We start from the raw sequence: 20,275 nt of genomic DNA on the forward strand, positions 1-20,275 counted from the left end.
ACGATTACAAGTACAAGGGGCCCGGAGAGGTCGTCTGTCCCGGGGCCCGGGCTGGCTCTCGGCGGCCCTGTGGGCATCCCTTTCTAGTTGGGACCTTGAGGTACTATACATAAATTGCAGTTGAATAAAAGTAGAAAAGTAAAAGTTCAGAGGAATGTCGATCACTGTAAGAGCAGCGAAGATGGCGGAATAACGAGTTGTTTTCCCGTAGCTCACTCGACAATAAACGAAAATATTTTTTATGTCTTTTTCTTTTCCACATGACTTGGCACACATATCCTCTCTATAGTCAGTCCTCTTGAACCTCTGGTCGCCACTGTCACACGGCAAAAACTGGTTTGGTCCGGGCAGGTCGCTCGACATGACACACTGGCCAAAACAGCCCTTTAAGGATGTATGGAGAGATGACGTGGATGGCAAACAGAAGTGGTGGCCGAGTAACATCTCATTATGCCCACTCAACTTCTGGTCACAGTACGTGTGTACGTGTTTGTGTGTGGATTGGTCGTTGGGTGAAGAATGTGACGAGTAAATGTTTGAGGAAGTGCATGGTGCATTTTTACAGACTGAGTGACAAGTAAATGATAGGAGGGGAGGGAAAACTGTAATGGCATTTTAATATTGTTTGCACAATGTTGCAGTTATGTCTTTTGTATAATTTAGCTGTATTTTATTTGTTCTGTTTGCAGAATAACAAATAATTAAAAGACTTGGTCATCGATCTACATCCACAGAGATGCATGATCAAGCTATTGCCACCTCCCGCCACACTCACACACATGTAGAGGAGGTAGTGGAGATGAAATGAGGGAAGAGAGAGGGAGGGAGGGAGGGAGGGAGGACGATCCTAGAGTCAGAAGTATCTACCAAAAGATTTCTGGCATTAATTCTTTATGCAAGCTATATGCTTGTCCTGTTGATAGGTTTACTGGTGAGGGATAAGAGACCTCAGGAAATGATCATAGGTTTTAGTACAGGTTTTTCAAATTCCTATCTAAACCAGTTTAGAGAATTCATTTACTAGAGATGAAGAGTATCCCTAAGTATTTCAAGCTTGACTTAAATCTTAAATGCTTGAATATTAGATTGGAGAAGTTCATGTATTTGTAAAGGGAATCTAGGATACAGTTAACTAGCTGTTAGTATTTTATAAATAATGATGCTCTTGTTGTATTTTATGTCTGTTTGTCAGTGGAAGGATTTTTAGAGATGAAATCGTTACCTGTTCTTTTGGTTTTAGAAATACTGTTTTATTTGCTTTCCTTTGAACACCTGCAAAAAGCATCATAGTAATTAAACTAGCAGAGTGAGAGAGGTTAAAACCGCATTAAGGTACAAATATATATAAATGCTTACCAACCAACAATGAGGAGACCTGGGACCATATCCGCTTACTTTCCTGCTGTGGCCACTTTATATAAGGATGTTAAGGATGTTAATGTTGTATCTAGAAGGGAATCTTTATTTTAGATTTTATGAAGTATTGCCTTTGTTGACACAGAAGTAGTCTAATACTTGTGTGAAATAAAGGTCACAATGGAATGGAGCCACAAGAGTTAGGGTCGCTGAGGTTACAGTAAAAAAAAAAACAACTGTTACATGACAGTTGGTACATCGACAAAGATGTCAGATGTACAAAGTTTATATACACCATGGCTTAATGTGCAGAATTAAACACTTTGTGTGAGACTTTTACATATTATATGTCAGGGGCCTTGTGAAAGACAACACCCATGCACATAGGCCAACCATTCTGATCAAAAAAACACGCTTTGAGATCAGACATTTTGCTTTTTTCAGGTAATGCAATTTATTTGGGTGGTAACAATCTTCCACCACTTGACATTTCTTTTAACTTGGTACAAAACTGTAAATAAATTTGAGTTTCCATATGCAGTAGCCATCAGTCGTCTGGTTTTTTTATTGTGAGATTTTTGACACTCGTTAACCAACCTAGCCCGGGAACCCAATTAAGAGGTTGTACCACTTCGAACTCTTCAAGTTCCAGACTTTATGCCAGCTGTGTTTCAGCCTACATAAAACAGAAGTCCACCTAACAGTGGTTAAGATTCACAGTTTTGATCCTTTTATTCCGCTTGAAGGAACTGCCTGAACATTCCTGTCATTTTGTTGAGAGCATCTTAACTAACCGTACACCAAGCATGAAGTTTGAGCGGTTTATGGATGTAACTGAAAAAACATGAATTCTGTGAGATTTAGGTGCGTATTTAAAATATTTTTAAAACCGAGACATTATTATCACAAATACCTTTGATACAATGTGCGAGAACTGTCATAAGACAACAAACATTATTGTCAAAGCAGTTGACTACTCTGTGATCAACGGTGATCTCAAGGACCAGAAGGGGACACACTAAAATAAGACTAACACCCACCAGTGACTTGCTGTCTGACACAAACCCATCTCTCGGATCGAGATGAGATGTTACTGTACATGCAGGTTAAAATATTTTCCCAAGAGCTTAGCTAAAACCAGTAAATATTACCCTGTCACCTTTATTTTTAAAAAGAAATGTTTCAGCAGAGTTATGGTCAATAAAAAATGAAAAAAAATTAGCATGGTTGACATGCTGGAATTAGAAAAGCATAATCCATGTTGAATCACACAGCATGTCACACGATTTTCCACTGTAGCAGGGTCGAGTCTTGACCGCCAAGGGTCAGGATGGATGATCCAGAAGGAGAAAATCGAACTGCGGCAACTACGTGGTGGCATCGGTAAGTGTGACAGAAGATCTGCGTAAAAAATAAGATTAAGTATATCATTGTATCATTATACTGTGTACGCCTATAAATTGTTAAATGAAAAATCTCGATCACTCTGTGTTGCCTCATAGAGATTTATAATTCTCTTTATTTCCTCAAAAGTGTGCGTCATAGAGAATCACTACAGCTTTACAGCCAGGGCACCTTGGTCATGTTATATAGCTTGTACAGTTGTAATATTTGTCCCTACAGGTACTGCATTTCGTCAGGAACTCACCCCTGTCCGGACACACGGGTAGCGGTAGAGACACAGACTGCCCTGGTTGTTGCCCACGGCAACCAGCGTTTGTGAAGGGTTCACGTCCACTGCTGTGATATGTGGCGCAGAGCCCTGGAAGGATCTCACAACACCTGCACACACACACACAAAAATGAGAGAAAAAGAAAGTAAATGAGAGAAATGCCGAGGATGTTAATGTTAAATGGTAGGAGGAAGGAGAGAAATAGAATACAAAGGAATGAAAGAAGGAAATCCATGACACCTCACCTGTAAGAAGATGGTCGACAGAACAGGTATTTGTCGCCCATGTAAAGGAGTCAAGGTCAACATCATTGAGAGGAATTTCAATGGAAGTCAAAGTATTCCCTGAATGAAAGAAAAAAAAAATCCCGTTTACTTTCGACAATATTTCATGGACGGTAAAGTGGAAATAAATTTTTGTCATCGTTCACTCAATCACTCATTGGACAGAAACCCTCTCTTACACATCTTTTGTTCCCCGCTGAAGGACGAACAGCTTCTGAGTAGGAAACTCCCATTCTTGTTCTCGTGGGACCAGTCAAGAGCAGTCACTCTTCCACCATGGCCCTGGCGCAGCATAAATGTTTACATTCAGTTGAAAATCGAGATCCGCGAGCAAGTGTTGAGAATACTAAATGAGACTAACTGTACTAAACAATACACCACACAGTACTGTTGTACTGTACGGAGCATAGAGGGGCCAAACAAAGAGCATGTGAAAACTGACTGCAGTGTAGTACAAGACACACAGAATGAACAGTACCATGTCCCAGGTAGAGGTGGTGAGACTACACATGTTACTTGTAGTGTACGGCACTCAATCATCGAGGGGCGCCCGATAGTGTAGTAGTGAAAACACTCGCTTGTCGCCACTGATGTGAGGGGCTCACGGTTCACATCTTGTCTATGGACGCTCTCTATGTGACACTCTATGTTCGCAGGCCGTGGCGCCCGGATTTTTTCCGGGTACTCAGGTTGTCTCCCCCCCCCCTACCTCTCTCCACATAGTGCGAAATCGCCACAAGGTAGAAGCACTTTCCTACTAAGTCAACCAACCAACCAACCAGCACTGAATCAAGAATCTCATGCCTCACTACGAGGGGAGAATATAAATATTCAGTGAGATGTCCAATTCCAACGGTCAAACTAGCACGCCCCGTTTAGTGGTGAGACTATACAACTATACAATATTACTGCAGTATTCTGTACTCTACCACAGTACTACAGTACTACAGGCCTGTACTGTGCTGACCTTCAGTTTACTGTACATCTCCCAACTGACGTCGCCGTCGTCGTGCGAGGTGAGGCGGAAAAGGTAGATGGCTGTGTCATGGCTTCCGGCGGCCAGCCATTTGCCGTCTGCACACAGATAACGCAGTCAGCTCCATTTTCACTGGGACCTTATTGAGTCAACGAATTACTTTTTCTTAATCTTGAAATTGATGTATTAATTTCTAATATACATGTACATATACATATACATATACACTGCTGAGTTAACTCTTTCTGTGGAGCTAAGTGTGACCCTGACCAGGGGAGAGCTTGATGCAGTCCAGCCTGTCGGCGGTGACCTTTTGATTGATGACCTCAACCACCGTCATGTCCGACACTTGCAGACGAAGGACGACCACGCTGTGGACAGACATAGAGAACAGACATTTCATAGCTGATGTATGTGTGTGTGTGGGTGTATGAAGCGCACAGCAAAGCTCCACATGTACACAGAGTGTTCATGACACACACAAAGATGTTCGTCTCAAAATGTTCTCCCATGACTTACTGTCCATCTTTTGTTCCAAGCGCCATGTGTTCCCCAGTTGAGCTGCAGTCCACACACAAAAACTCCATACCCTGCGGCATAAACAGTGTCTCTGTCACAATAAACATATAAACATGTAGACTGCATAGTATTTATGGGCTTATCGTTTTTACTCTTTAATGAACGAAGTAATCGAGAACACCTTTAGCTCCGTGATGCTAACATGCTTTTTCCAACTCCTGAACTAGCTCGTAACCTCCCTGTACCCTCCCTCTATCCTCCCTCTCGTGACCCACAAGTGTCATGATGCAGCTCCTGTGTCACACACCCTTCCCACGCCGTGTCCAGCAGGTATGTGAGGTGACTGTCGAGGTACCTGTGCTCACCTTCAGGTACAGCTTCCACACTGGTCGTCGCAGCTCGCTGCTGAACTTGCACAGCACCCCGTCCACACCCGCCGTCAGCACGTCAGCCTTCAGCACGGAGCTGGGGATCACTGCCACCCCGTACACGTCATCGAAGTGACCCTGTGTCATGTCACAAGGACACCTTATGACAAATATGCTGATTCACCTTCTTCACATTCACCTTCTTCTCGACAGGAGAACACAACGAGCTCTATTTTGAAACCATTATTATTATGTATGTGCTTAGGCTTTTCTTAAGCGCTTTGAGCTTTGTCCATTGCTTCTTTCCTATACTAACTTCCTTGCTTATTGGTCCACCTTTCACCTGCATACCTGGGTGACAGGGGTTTGGTCAAACGTCGCCTTATCCAGAGGACAGCCCCTGGGCGCCATCTTGACACTCAGCAGCGAGTTCATGGTGGTCGAGATGACCAGAGAGTCTTCATGCACCATCATGTAGCGCAGGCCGCCTTCACAGGCCGGCATCTGCCACAAAACACAAATCACTTACTATTTTTTTTTTTCAATCACCTGATTTTGTCTGAGGTTCTTCAGTACTATACATACATATCTTCTTGTCCGAAATCGTGTATATCTCAAACTATCAGTTTCCATGGAACACACATCTATAAAGACATGGCGGAGGAGAAAGAAGAAAAGGAAAATAAAACAAGTGTCTGGAAACAGAAGAGAAAAGGCCGAGCGGGAAATATTTTATTCACAATTTTGTTTAACGCTTTGTTTTCTTCGGTTAGCATTAAGTTAGATATTATGTCGGCATTTTCTGATTTTGACAAGACAAGACAAGAATATTTTATTGTTTAGGCGATCTGCCCCCCAACTGCGCTGATTTTGATCGGTGTATGAGAGTGTTTATGTGAAAGCTTTGTAAAACAAAAGTGAACTGACCATCAAGTTGTTAGCATGATTCATGTTTTTTGACCATGCCCATGAGCGGAGCTGGCCGTCCCGTCCTCCTGTGAGGAGATGTTGACGACAAAACAGCAGAGACAGCACAGGCCCCTGTAGTGAGGATAACAGGGGTTAAGCTCAGTGACCTCCCTGTTCCCTCTACAACAGTCTACGGCCTGATTCTATCTGACTACATGAGCACCACTTCTAGGGTCTTATAATGACACGCGGTGCTAATGGATGAAGACATTCATTTGTAGCCATTTAAGGTGTGTTAATAATATGATGTGATGTGATGTGATGTAAAGTGGTGTTGGTAGTATGATGTTGGTGCTGTTCTTGGTGTTGAGTGATGGCCTACATCATGGCCGTGCTTGATGAAGTTGGTGATCTTGTTGCCGCCATCAGCCCAAATGTAGACAGTGCCATTAGAATCGCCGGTGATGAGGTCGCCCTTGTCCGTATGAGACAGGCACACAATGTACTTGGCTCTCAGTGATTTCTGCAAACGAATGCTAAAAGTCTGAAGAATGTGGACGACTCCACGATCCACAGCGTCTAGACACCAACAGATGACGAGTGTAGGGCGCCGGGAATTTTCTCTAATTTTCTCTCTATAGCTATACAATTCACTCTATACGTATATAATGCATTCTATATCCAGACAATTCAATTTTGTAAGTACAGAATTCATTGTATAGCTAGACAGAGCTCAGAGATAATGGTACATCATGGCTGAACCTCATAGTCTGGCAAAGCAGAAACACTCAGCCTCTGAGCATCTGGGAAGACCCTCCACCACGCGAGGTGTTCCTTGCCGCAGGTGACGAGAATGTTCTCATGTTTGGGGTTAAAGTCCATGTCACACACTGTCTGGCTCTCCAGCTGCAGAAACACGAAGGACTGGGGTCAGTACAGCCAGTACAGCACAGTACAGTACAGTACAGTACAGTACAGTACAGTACAGTGCAGGTAGTACAAAAAGCGAAAAGAGCAAGTCGTCTGTGACACCTACGACGGCAGAAGAAAACTGATGATTGATAACTGAATGTATTAACATCATTACCACTGAGACCCTAAAACAAATTAAAGAAAATCTGCCGCAAGTCAGGACATGGAAGAAGCTTTTTGGAAATGTGCTTTAGACAGGAAGTTACTCAGTGGATCCTGTAAGACAAACATCAACGTGAGGTTACAGGTATTGGAGTGTTTGACGAGAGATTTAATCCGATAGTGTGAGGCAGAAAGATAAATGGATGGAATGACAAACCAACAAAGGGAAGGCGAGAGACTTACGCCGTTTTCAGCAATTTTGGTGGCTGTTCGCAAGTCCCAGATCGACAGAATTTTCTGAGGTGAGCTGTTATCAACAGCAGCCAGAAATTCCTGTTACCGACAACATAAGTAAATGTAGAACACACTACACGGACCACATACACAATGGACAATACGCTAGATATACATGGACAGTATACTAAATATAGGTGGACAACATACTACACAAACTTCCTACTAAATGGACAATGTACAAAATATACATGAACAGGATACTAAATATACATGGACAACATACTATTTATTCGGACAAAAAATAGTTTTCATAACTGGGCTCTATGTTTATTTCTAAAGTGTGCTTATCTTGAAAGGTAATGTTTAACACAACAGCTTTCTAGAAATGTCTCTGCACTAAAGAACTTTATAAAGTTACGATGAAAACCACAATTTACGCAATTTATTGTCATTGGTATCGTAGTCGTCAACCGAATAATCAAACAATCACCATTAATTTTCAATCATCCTTTGTTAATCACCAATTATCTATCCTACATCATGTTTTCTTATTTCTTCTTCTTCTTAAGCACTTTCGTTGATTTGGCTCATCTGTGAAACCACGATTAATGATAAGGTCGCAGGAATATAAGTTATTACAAGAGGATGGGAAGGGGTCCCACAGCAGCTTACCGCGTGAGGCGAGAAGGCCACACACATGACAGCCTTGCTGAAGACATCAGCACCGAGAACATGTACAGTAAGCAACAGGTCCGAGCGCCACAGCCTGATGTGAGCCTACAGATATACACAATATACACACAATATACATATATTCACACATTGGGCACCATGATGTGAGCCTACAGTACACCATAATATTCACACATTAGACACCATGATGTGAGCCTACAGTAGCATACTACGACACCACGATTAAACACCAGGATGAGATTAGGTTTTTCCAGTTAGGATATAATATTCTTACGCTAAACAAAATTGTAAAAAATCACATTACTCTCAACAAACAAATAATTGAACAATTAAACAAGTTAGGAACCCGCAGAAAGGGAATATAATTATATTTCTATGTTATGTTTCATACATGCACAATGTTCCTGTTGACAGGTGGATGACAGTACATGTATTGTAAGCAGTAATAATGCAGAATAGAATCAAATTTACAGACATAACAATTTTCTCTGAAAGTAAATGCTTCTGATGTTTAAGCTATGCTGCGGGTTCGCAATATCATGGGAAGACAAAGAGAAACTTTGTGAAGTGTCTCGCCGGTACCTTATTTTCTGGTCTGTTGATGCTGGCGAACTGTCCTGTTGCTACAGTTACGCCATCTTTGTGGACAGCCATGCTGCAACAGCCAAATAGCAAGGTGAACAACAGAGACTGCGCCACACTCCGTTTCCTCTTTCTTTCTCTCATTCCCTTTATCGCTGTTAGTCAGTCTGTCTGTCTATCTGTCTGCCTGCCTGCCTGCCTGCCTGCCTGCCTGCCTGCCTGCCTGCCTGCCTGCCTGCCTGTGTCTGTCTGTCTGACGTCATATATGACTTTTGACCCAGTGTGACACAGTAAAGGACTACTCTTGTACACGCAGTCTCTTCTTGTTAATTTTGTAATTGATGTTTGTCTGCATTCCTAATATCATCGGCTGTAAACACAGGTCTTCGTCCTGTTCCTTCTAAAAATGCGTCCTGCTGTGTTTGCTTCTTGTGCGTGTGCGTGTGCGTGTGTGCGAGCGCGAGACACCTGCCACTCATTAATCAAGGTTCCAAGGCGGTTCGTGACCCCGGCTGATGCCCGGATGCTCACCACTTGACGTCCTCGCTGTGCTCCTTGTAGTGACGCTGCACGTGGTTGGTGCAGTCCAGCATGATGACGATGTTAGACAGGAAGTACGTCAGCTCGCCGCTGGCCAGCACATGAACGTTTCGGCGACAATCGTTTCCACGACAACCGTACCTGCACGGTTCAAACACACATTGAAAAACACAGACTGCCACAATGGCGGTGCTCCGTCACAAGTCAAGGGCTCGAGAAGAGAAGATGCTCCGACAAGATAAACGAGGAAAGTAGGTTGTTGGAGGTTTTGGAACGTGTTGTCATCTAGCCCTGATTTCTACAAACATGTCTTCCTCAGAAAAGAAAACCGATCACCGCAAGACAAGCGACATGTCTTGAGTTTAGTAATCGGTTGGCAAGAGAAAAAATGCGAAAGGACACCTACACCCACTCCAGCTGAAGGCGCTCGTTGGGAGGGTCCACGGGGATGTCCAGTGCTTTCAGGTGTTTCTGGGATAACGGTGGCGGCTTGGTGGCAGCAGGCATGGAGGGGCTTTCACTGCTTGTGTCTCCATGCCCCTGCCCCAGGTCAGCGAACGACACCAAGGCTCGAGATGGGACAGCCGGGGGACTGGAACTGACTTCTGCCACGGACAGAAAGTTTTTTTTTTTGAGATGTGACAAATAGGTCGTCGTCGACGATAACAAGGATAATGGTGACGATATTGACTACGACGAACGACAGGTGGAAGGCTGAAGAAGTGGATGAACGGACTGATGGCAGGACACGACTGTAACGCGATCTGTGACTGCAACATTCACTCACCCGTGACGGGAGGGGCCGTCAGCTGTGTGGTCAGCTCTCCTGACGCTCTCGCTGCTTTTTCTGTCTGCGCTTCGCTGCCGCCGTCTGACGGTCTGCCCTCCTCCAGCACGGGTGGGATCTTGCTGACGCCCTCCGACTTCTTGTCTCGCCTCTTGCCAACTGTGAACACAACTCACTGAGCTGTGAACAACAGTCAGCGGTGGCATCGCAGTCAAGCTACATGTGTGGTGTAGGCAACATCACATTGTATCAAACACTGTCTACAGACTTCGTCTGCACACTACACATGGCCTCATGAAGAGAATCGATTGTTCTTTTCTTCAAGTTTACACCTAATGTAATGTCACTCTGATAAAAAGGGATCCTAATTACATTTTTCTACTACTGAGAAACTGTGACCGTATTTCAAACTCTTCTTCGGACATAACTAAAATTAAATATCTAATTATCTGGTAGTGACATGATTAGAAACTACAATCTATTTCTAATATCAAAATATCTAATTATCTACATGGAAGGTGAGTGGGTACTAACATCAAACTTTTATCTAATAAAGTTAGTTTCTTATGCAATAGGGTTGAGTTATAAAATCATGCAGGAAAATCAAATGGGTCGTAAAACACAAATCCAGTTAGTGGAGCTACACCTATGGTTGCTGGCATGCAGGTGTCTAGAATGAAACTGTCGGTTAGACACTAAACAGTCAAAGCTCTAACTTTGACAAGCTCAGGCTGACTGGCCACACATAGTCACCTGCCAAGAACGTTTTCATCCCGGTAAACATTGTCTCCCTCTGAGGCTTCGGAGAGATGGAGTGGGTGTCTCAGGTGTGCAAGAGGCATCGACAATCAGTGTTACAAGTATGACAGGAGTCTCTAACATAGTCTCTAACACCAGCGAGAGATTTCTTCACGTGCATGTGCGTGCGCGTGTGTGTCAATTTATATGTGAGTGTTCACGTCTGCGTGCATATGAGTCAAGAACTGTTAATAAATGTCAATGAAATTTTCTAAAAGTGCTAATAATTCCCGTCCCATCACTTGCTCACACTGCTTTCATGTTCACTGTCCATGCGACAAGTTGCATGGAGTCATCACTGTGACTTTTCAGTAAGGTGTTACTTACCGGGTTTGTTGGCCTTCTTCTCGGTTTCAGCCGTCACCTGGCGGTCGTCTGGCATTTTACCTTTGTCATTCTCAGGTGTCGTCTGACCGGCGTCTGTCGGCACGTCTGTCCTGGGCTCTGTCTCTATCGCGTCACGTGGTGTGTCCAGCGTGCTCACCGACTGTGTAGTGGAGGGAGTGGGCGACACCGAGTCCTGACGAACTTTCGGCTTTTAGGGGTAAACAATGGAACAGAAAAAAAGTCTTATAAAATTCTGAACAAATTAGGGATAAAACGCGATCAAAAAATGATCTCTTATGAAAAAGGCAGTGACCGTGGCTCAGAAATATCTTTGTCATGTTGTCACCATCCGATATCATCACGCCGTCTGTCTTATTAACAGTGGCTTTATAATATTTTCATCGACAAGCACGTGGTCATGGTAAACGACAAATTTTACACTATAATAAAGATCCTGCAAACACAACAAGTGCTATGAGAGATGGCGGACGAGTAAAGGTAGGACAGGAAGGTGATGTCATAAATACCTTTTTCCGCAGCTTTGACATCACGCGAGACTTGGCAACCGACGAGAGTTCGTCTATCGGATCCGGAGCGATGTTGACGGCAGCCGTTTCCTTGGCTTTTTCTGCGAGGCTGACCAACTCTGGGAACCGCGCCTGGGCGTTGGCCTGAGCTTTCTCCAGGAAACTGAGCAAGGTGGGCCAGCTGCGACACGTGACACCACTTTCATGTGAACTTCTTCATGTAGTTGGTAGTGTTTGTACAATGTAGGCTCATATATACGTCTGTGTAGATGGCGGGTGTGTGTGTATACAGGAGAGATGCGAGTAAGTTTTGTGTGCGTGCGTGCGTGTGTGTGTCGCATTGCAATTCTGGATGAGTAATGAGTAATTATATATATATTAGTGAGTTATGATAATGAGTTCTTGGGTGTATTCCTTTTAAAGTACAACTATATATTTATTCGGTGTACATATTGACATAAATTTTCTTGTCTTGTCCAAGGCAGAGAGCCAAGAGACAGGAAGTCTTAAGGAAGTCTGGCCACCCTTGCCTGATGATGATGCCCTGAGAGCAGCTGTATACACGTATGTAGAAGAGACTATCTACCGCTAGTGTGTTATCACTGACAGCTGAGATGAAGTGAAAACATTACATCAGTCTTTATGTTCAAGATCATGTAACCAGCTGTGTGTAATATTAGATATTGTTGAGATCATCTAGTTGGCAAGTCACCAGCGAGATCCAACATCGTTCAGTCAGAACTTTGCACTACAGGACGAGGAATCTCTCAGCTAGTCGTGGAGAACATTCAGAAGAATGGAGAACGTGGTGACTAATGAGCCACTCACCTGACTTTGTCGTTGGACCCTTCGCTACATCGCTTCAGCAAGTTCTGTAGGAGAGCGCCGTACAGCGGACTCTTCTCTTTGCATGTCATCAGGGCCTGCACAAGGTGTAAACACTGCTTCTGGCTTGAAGAATTCCAGCAAAGCACTTAGACCGACCAAAGACGTGTATGGGGGATGGGAAAGGGAAGAATAATAGTTACATGACAAATGAAATCAGTGATGGTCACTCACTCACTCACCAGCCATCACTAGCCGTCTGTGAGAAATTAATCTCTATGATTGTTAAGCTACGAAAAGATATGAACATGCAGATCATAAAGTAAATGGCTGTGCTGCCTGTTTTTAGTTTGTAACACTCACTGTAGCACCACTGCACCACTCACACTCACCCCCACGCCACCACTGAAAGTTATAATAGGAGCTGTGGTTTTCTCGTGTTACCAGCTCTGTTGTGAGCCTCCCGTGTACAGAGTGCAGGGCGGATGCAAGCGGAAGTATTGACACACTTCAACGGACCTCAACATAATATAAACAAAATAAAGAGCATAATGTGTTTTTACTTACTGTTTCCTTGCTGATCTCCCCTGAGCGGTTGGAGTCCAGGGCTTGGAAGTCGTGGCGCAGGCTGTCGATGTCGAAGAAGGCGCGGTCCCGCACCAGCTGCTCCTCCAGTCGATGCACGAAGTCGGCGTCACGCACCTCCTGGGGCACAGGGGCACGTGGGGCCACGTCATTCCGAGCTTTGCGACCCTTGACACTGTCCCGCCCTGCACACAACGTGGTGGGGACGTGGGTGTGTTTGGGGGTGGGTGGGTGGGAGTGGGTGTTTGTGGTGTGTGTGTGTTTGTTGGGAGGGGTGGTGAATCTCACAGCACATGGCATCTACTGACAAAATCCTTAAGTCTAATGAGATAACTCGGGTCTTCTCAATCCCTCTGTTATTCCTTCCGTGTCTTGCTTTCTTAATTTTTTCCTGTACAAAGTTTGCTCTCCTACTCTCTACTCTTCTGTTCTCAGTTTTACACAACGTTAATGACTTGTCGATATTACACTCAAACTGTTTGGTTGAATATTGTCTGAACTCTCTCTCTCTCTCAATCCTCTCGTTTTCTCTGTCCTAGATCTCTTCCCCCAATTGGCTACTACACTTTCTCAGTCTTTCTCTCTCTCCCTCAAAGCACTAAGGTCATTATCGGTCATCAAACACGAGTCAGTGAGAAAGAAACACCTTTGAACACGAGTACCTGTAAGGTCGTGCGCACTGAGAAAGCAGCGATACAGCTTCTCGTAGTCTATGCCGTGACTGTCAGCAAACAAGTCATTTATCATCTGGTGCAGCCTCGGTGTCAGCACGATCTGGTTGTCCTGAGTATATGAACATAGGTATGTCAACCAGTATGAAAAAAGTATGTTTAAACCACAGGATACATGGATGGATGGAAGAACTGAAGGCTAGAGCAAATAAAAGTGGCACAGAAAAATGAAGAGCTCGCAAGCTATGGTGCAGGTGGCATCTGAATCCGTGCTTATGTACACACCTGAAACACCTGCATCATGTCTTTTTCAGAGATGCGGCTATCCAAGTTTCCAAATCGTCGAAGTGCCATGTGAAGTGCACGCAACCTTTGTCTGCTGACTTCCTGAAGACAGTCTTTCAGAGTCCTGGACAACTTGAGCAGCTTTTCCTCGGGGTCTGATGCCTCAGCCGCGTCTGGAAAAGGCGCTGAAGACAGAGATATGTCACGTGCTTCGTTCCTTCCATCATTTTCTTTCCTTTCTTTCACTAGTAATGCAGTCGAATGACTAAGGACAGAGAGCGGAGATTTAGAGAGGCTGCACTCTGGTAGCATCACGTTTCAAAGGGACGCAACTGCGTCACTACTTTTCCAGTAAGGACAAAGGAGTACAGTCCCTTTATATCTACGCTGTCTGCTAACGATTCTCCAAATGTAATATAAAGCCGCAGACAGGCCAGTTCTTAGCCCCCGCGAGGCCCGAGGCAAAGGGCATGTGCGGGGCCCTCACGCCACGATCACACGGTTTTAGTTGGGATCTAAAGTGACATATCAATCAAAAGCGCGGGGCCCCTTCAAGCGCGGGGCCCTAGGCAGATGCCTCGTCCGCCTGCCCCTAAGCACGGCCCTGGCCGCAGATACCACTCGTAGTAGTGACAGACACCACTCACGGAGATTTAGAGAGGCTGCACACTGGTTGCATCACGTTTCAAAGGGACGCAACTGCGTCACTACTTTTCCAGTAAGGACAAAGGAGTACAGTCCCTTTATATCTACGCTGTCTGCTAACGATTCTCCAAATGTAATATAAAGCCGCAGATACCACTCGTAGTAGTGACAGACACCACTCACGGAGATTTAGAGAGGCTGCACACTGGTTGCATCACGTTTTAAAGGGACGCAACTGCGTCACTACTTTTCCAGTAAGGACAAAGGAGTACAGTCCCTTTATATCGACGCTGTCTGCTAACGATTCTCCAAATGTAATATAAAGCCGCAGATACCACTTGTAGTAGTGACAGACACCACTCACGGAGATTTAGAGACGCTGCACACTGGTAGCATCACGTTTCAAAGGGACGCAACTGCGTCACTACTTTTCCAGTACGGACAAAGGAGTACAGTCCCTTTATATCTACGCTACGATTCTCCGAGATGTAAAATAATGCCGCAGATACCACTCGTAGTGACATGCATCACTCACCATGACAGCTACCACTCACAGTAACAGACACCACACACGATGACAACCACTACTCACAGTGACAACCACTACTCACAGAGACAGACACTACACACGGTAACATCCACCACTCACAGTAACGATAGCTGGGCACATTTTCCTTGTCGTTGTCTTTAGTCACGACGCCGCGCTTCTTGCCCTGAAACAAAGAGGCTGGACACGTGACTATCCGGTAGTTAGTACTTACATCACAGAGGTTAATACATCTACTACACAGGGTTTACACCTATATACAGCTCCTTATGGGTTCGGGCTTGGGGTTGGGGTTAGGGTTAGAAAGAAATAAAGACGAGGCTGACCGTGTCCGGCGCGTTCAACGACAGTTTGCTGGGTGTCTTGCGGAGCCCAGTCTGCTGCCCACCACCCGGCAGAGGGCGCGCGCTACGGGGTGGTACAGGTGTCTCTGGCATCTCGATGTCAATTTCTAAGTCTACGTCATCGAAGTACTCGTCGTACTGAAACGAAACAAAACATAGATGTTGCCCAGCGTCGTCAGCCACGTTGTTGACTGACGGCGTCGAGACTGTGACGTCATTGAGCGCGGTCACATGTTCTATAACAGGGGTGGGCAATTAATTTTCCCAAGCGGCCGCATGAGAAATTGGGATGGTTTTGGAGGGCCGGACTAATATGGTTAACTCAGTTTTACCCAACACTGTATATATATATAGGCTGGCGGGCCAGCGGGCGGGCCGGTCAGAGACAGGAGGAGGGCCGGATCCGGCCCGCGGGCCGCCCCTTGCCCAGGTCTGTTCTATAACGTCATTAGGTTATGTTCAGAATGATGAGAACTGGCGTGGGACACCAGCTCTACACTACGGTGGCAACATAAACAGTGTGCTAATGATAAGTATTTCTCACTCACCGATAAATCCAAATCCATTCTCATAATCGAGTTCTCAACAAGTCCTCAGCCCTTGAATAATATATTCTCACTTGCTGAAGCCATCACTAAATTCTGTCTGAAACCAATCACCACATTCCAGTTCTACCTGAATCCGCCCTTGAGGGATCCAATGACTCTGACGTCAGAACATAATCAGCTTTATTTTTTTTTTTTTTTAACTTAAACATCAACAGACACAGAGCTATGTCGGAGGCAATCACTTCTGTAATTCAACTCCTGCTTGCACTCCGTGCCATCACAATGTCGTCCTGGTGTCACTGGAGCAATAATGTAAATATAATGATTGATGCCATGACTCTTTCACTTTTCACTCTGTGTCATGGCTAAAATTTATAGTATTTTCTGTAACAGATGCATGCTTCTTTATAATGTCCTTATCTGTAGACGCTTGGTCGTCTGCTTGTACCCACGGGCAGCTCCGCCTCAACCGCCAGTGCTGTTAGGATACCCACACTCTTGTCATCAACTGGTCAGCAGTCGTCAGCATCCATTGTTGTTGCTGTCGATCACAGATCATTAGTCTGCCTTGCACAAAGCATGAGCAGACTACTCTTGATGCACAGAGTATTTAGTGACGTCATTTCCCTTCCCAACACCTCGGACCGTTTGTCGCAGTCTGTGAGCCTGGATTCTCTGCAAGACATCCAGCAGCAACATTCACCAAGGAGTTCAAAGTGCAGCTCAGCTGGACCACGTTCACATAGTGAGACTGAGGAGGAGAGGGCTGTGGTTTGGCAAGCACGGACATGTGGCAAGATCCAAGCAAGCAGCCACCGGAAGTGACAGATTCTGTGGGTCTCGAGTGTGAAATGAAGCGAGCTGGGACATCCATCTTCCTGTCAAGGGTATTCTAATAAAAAAAAAATTTCCCCTGAGGAAGAAGGAGCCGGTATGGTGTAACAGCAGGGAGTCGTTAGCCGTGCCTACATGTTGACTGATGTCTTCTGTAGTTTGAGGTCCCTCGGCTGGCGTGACAGTCTGGCGTCCCTCGGCACTACCTTGGTTTTATACAGCATCAAAGAACTACAGATGACTCGCTGGTACTCATACAAGACGTGGTGGACTCCTGTTCTCAGCTAGAAGCCTTAGTGACGATGTGTATATTGTCATCGTGGAGACTTTGAGCCTTTGAGTAAACTCAGTTTTAATTGAAAACAGTCGCTACATCTCAGTGTTTCTATAAGATGGATTTCGCTTATTACCCCTTCGTCCTCATGGCAATTTGTCGACATCCCACATCCACACAGACACACAACTTTTGTAGATTTGTTTATACATACGTGAACACCACTCTAGCTCTGTCGGGCTGCTGACGTTTCCTGTCCCCGGTCTTGATGTTCTTGGTGCCCAGGTATACATCATCATTAATGTCACCTGGTCAACTCCCGGCCTCCTGTGATCATTACTGCTTCATCGATACGTGTATCATGAATCCGACTTCACCGGTCTTGTAACGAGAGGCCAGGAAACTTGACCGCCCAGCCATCCGGAAACAGGACGTCACAGCTGACGTGGCTTTGTTTATGTGACGTCAGTGTTTTTGAATTCTAACGCCAACCGTTGTAGAATATCTTTATAAGAGTCCGGGGTGAGTGGCAACGTATTTGTACGTATTTCTAAAGAAGCAGATTTTAGAACTCGTTTATTTTCACACAAAACCGGTTCCAAGCCATTGAGAGTCGTTTCAGAAGCGTATAAAAGTGTGCTGATGGGCACGAAAGTTTACAGCTTTATCTTATTTCAAACAGTTTTAGTTTAAAAAGCTGTGCACTGGTGGTTTTTCTATAAAACTGATTATCGGAATATGTTTATGGCTTCAGTGTTGAAAAGTGTTTGAAATTAGAAGTGCATTGTGCAATAATTATGGGCACAGTTTTGTCTTTCATACTTCTTGTTGATGATGATGATGGATAACTGTACATGCATATACACGGGAGTATCCAACACACACACACACGGGCTATCTCACGGGAGAGCTCACACGTGACCTCAGTGGCAGTGGGGCAGTTGTAAGGACCAGTTCAAACACAAGACTCATACAGAAAGGTTTCCTAGGTAACTTCTCAAGTCCTTCTCCTGAATGTCAATGACAGTTCCTCTCGCTCTCTTCACTGAAATCAGGTAAAAACAGTTGCTGTCTCCAGCAGGCCACATCAAACAGATGTAGATGGCGGGTGTGGCAGTGAGTGTCAAGTGGACGAGAAGGTTGTGGATGTGTGAGGTTCACGCCAGCTACCCATGCATGCGTGCGTATGGGTGTCTGCATGCAGGTGGGAGTAAGAGTCAGTCAGTGAGAGAGAGGACACAATGACTTCTGCAGGTGATCATAACATTTATGTTGTGTGATCCAGGTCACCACCACCCCTACCACCACCACAATCCCGTGTCGTGATTGAATTGTAGGACAAAACACAAACATCCGGCGCTCGCAAGTTTCTTTGCAGGCTACGTGGACGCAGGTAAACAGACACAAGCACATACCTATACTCATCTCTGTCATCAGTGAGTCGAACTTACAATATCCCTCTTTTGTCTGTTGTTATCCTTTCTCGTCCGTTCCCCCCCCCCCCCACAACATTTGGACATTGCTAATCAAGGAATGAGCGATTGAAGAAAAGTAGCAAACGAACGAATATTTTTCTAATCCGAAAAAGAAAAGATACAGGGGGAGATATGCATCGATCAGTTCCTATCAATTTTATGCACTTGTGATCTTGGCAGCATAAAGACCACAGAGGTAAATCAATAGCACACCTTGGGAACCAGAGCGACACCCACAAGCCTTTCTCTGTGTATTCTGAAGCGAGATTGAGCGCCATGTTTTCTCAACAACATCTGACCTGGTAAACAAAATTATGATTACAGCCAAAATAAAACAAACAAACAATCTTTAGCTTACCTCCCCTTTTATTGTTTTTCTCGCAGACTGTCACGTTGATGAGTGGAGCACAGGTGTTGTGGTGTCGACTCCGCCCCAGGCTGTGGGCTCCAAGCTGCAGTCCAATTTGTCAGTGCCAAGTTGTCACAATAGCCCCATGTTTAGTTAATCGATGCATCGTCCCTCCCTTCAACTTCCGCCATTTTCCCTTTCTCTTGGATGGACATGCGCACTGGAGAAACAGCCGCGTGGGGACGTAAACACATGGGCTGGACACCCAGTCGTCCTTTATTTTGTACACAACCTGGGTGGATCGGTGGTAGTGGTGGTGGGTTTGTGGTGGTGGTGCGAGGTGGGGTGGACTTTGGCTGCCGTCCTTTTTTTTCTTTGTCAGGTGTCTGTCTACTTGTAGCAATTACAATCTTATACAAAAAAATTCACATCTCTTTCTCTTTTCTCCAACTTAATTTATAAATAATGGCTGCTTCATCTCTCTCTCTCTGATTGTCTCTCTCACTCTAATCACATGGAGTACATTTTGGCTTGAACCATAAGCTCTTAAAGGTCAGAGAGGATGGTGATGTTTACAGATTTTGATGTGGTGAGGTGTGATTTATGATTGATAAACAAGTGACATCAAAGGGCACAGTAAGTGGTTTATTCGACATTGACAGACAGACAGACAGACAGACAGACAGACAGACAGACAGACAGACAGACAGACAGACAGACAGACAGACAGACAGACAGACAGACAGACAGACCCAGTGGGAGATGAGCTACTGCTGTGCACAGCGCTAGACTGCCGGCTGAGTACCACAATCAAGAATGATAGAAGGGTGGCAGCCATGACAGCACCTACACTTAGCCATCGTCTAAATCACGGGTACAATCGACCTGTGGTTTGATCCTCCTCTGAACACGACAGCACGGTAGTTTGGAGTCGTCATGGCAGCACTCAGGCCGACAACGGTCGATGCTGCCTGCTCTACCGTCCACCCCTTTCAAACTGGGTATCGATCAACAGAAGTGTTCGTGATCCACACGACCCTGGCACCCAGTCACCGCGATAGCTGAACAGTCACCCCTACAGTACAGCCAGGCCTGACGAGAGGGGGGGACAGGGGGGTCTGGTGTACCCGGGCCCGCGGCTGTCAAGGGGGCCCGGCCTTGGTCAGTGGATTTTTCTTCTTCTTCTTCTCCTTTTCTTTTTCTTTTAAAGAAAGGTCTAAGGACAGAACACCCAAGCATTACA

At 45.1% G+C, this 20,275-nt stretch overlaps 1 protein-coding gene across 3 annotated transcripts; it reads right to left on the reverse strand.

The window, feature by feature from the left end:
• Positions 1 to 1,785: 1,785 nt before the first annotated feature.
• LOC112558134 (echinoderm microtubule-associated protein-like 2) lies at positions 1,786 to 19,221 on the reverse strand. Of its 3 annotated transcripts, none has more exons than XM_025228367.1 (28): positions 19,042 to 19,221; positions 15,535 to 15,690; positions 15,311 to 15,374; positions 14,017 to 14,201; positions 13,723 to 13,843; positions 13,043 to 13,245; positions 12,479 to 12,573; positions 11,651 to 11,831; positions 11,124 to 11,331; positions 10,752 to 10,820; positions 9,999 to 10,157; positions 9,618 to 9,816; positions 9,203 to 9,352; positions 8,672 to 8,744; positions 8,069 to 8,173; positions 7,403 to 7,492; positions 6,848 to 6,991; positions 6,468 to 6,608; positions 6,104 to 6,217; positions 5,528 to 5,680; positions 5,174 to 5,314; positions 4,809 to 4,879; positions 4,560 to 4,660; positions 4,281 to 4,387; positions 3,493 to 3,595; positions 3,275 to 3,373; positions 3,005 to 3,138; positions 1,786 to 2,757 (listed from the first exon to the last, which is right to left on the reverse strand). In XM_025228367.1, the coding sequence occupies exons 2-28, from the start codon at positions 15,643 to 15,645 to the stop codon at positions 2,635 to 2,637; spliced, it is 3,444 nt and encodes a 1,147-aa protein (XP_025084152.1). In that variant the 5' UTR covers positions 15,646 to 15,690; positions 19,042 to 19,221; the 3' UTR covers positions 1,786 to 2,634. The 3 variants fall into 3 exon arrangements, with proteins under 3 accessions (XP_025084152.1, XP_025084151.1, XP_025084154.1); XM_025228366.1 differs by lacking the exon at positions 19,042 to 19,221 and adding an exon at positions 16,101 to 17,594; XM_025228369.1 differs by lacking the exons at positions 10,752 to 10,820; positions 19,042 to 19,221 and adding an exon at positions 16,101 to 17,592.
• Positions 19,222 to 20,275: the final 1,054 nt, after the last annotated feature.

This window comes from Pomacea canaliculata, linkage group LG2 (assembly GCF_003073045.1).
Source record: "Pomacea canaliculata isolate SZHN2017 linkage group LG2, ASM307304v1, whole genome shotgun sequence".
Lineage (NCBI taxonomy): Eukaryota > Metazoa > Mollusca > Gastropoda > Architaenioglossa > Ampullariidae > Pomacea > Pomacea canaliculata.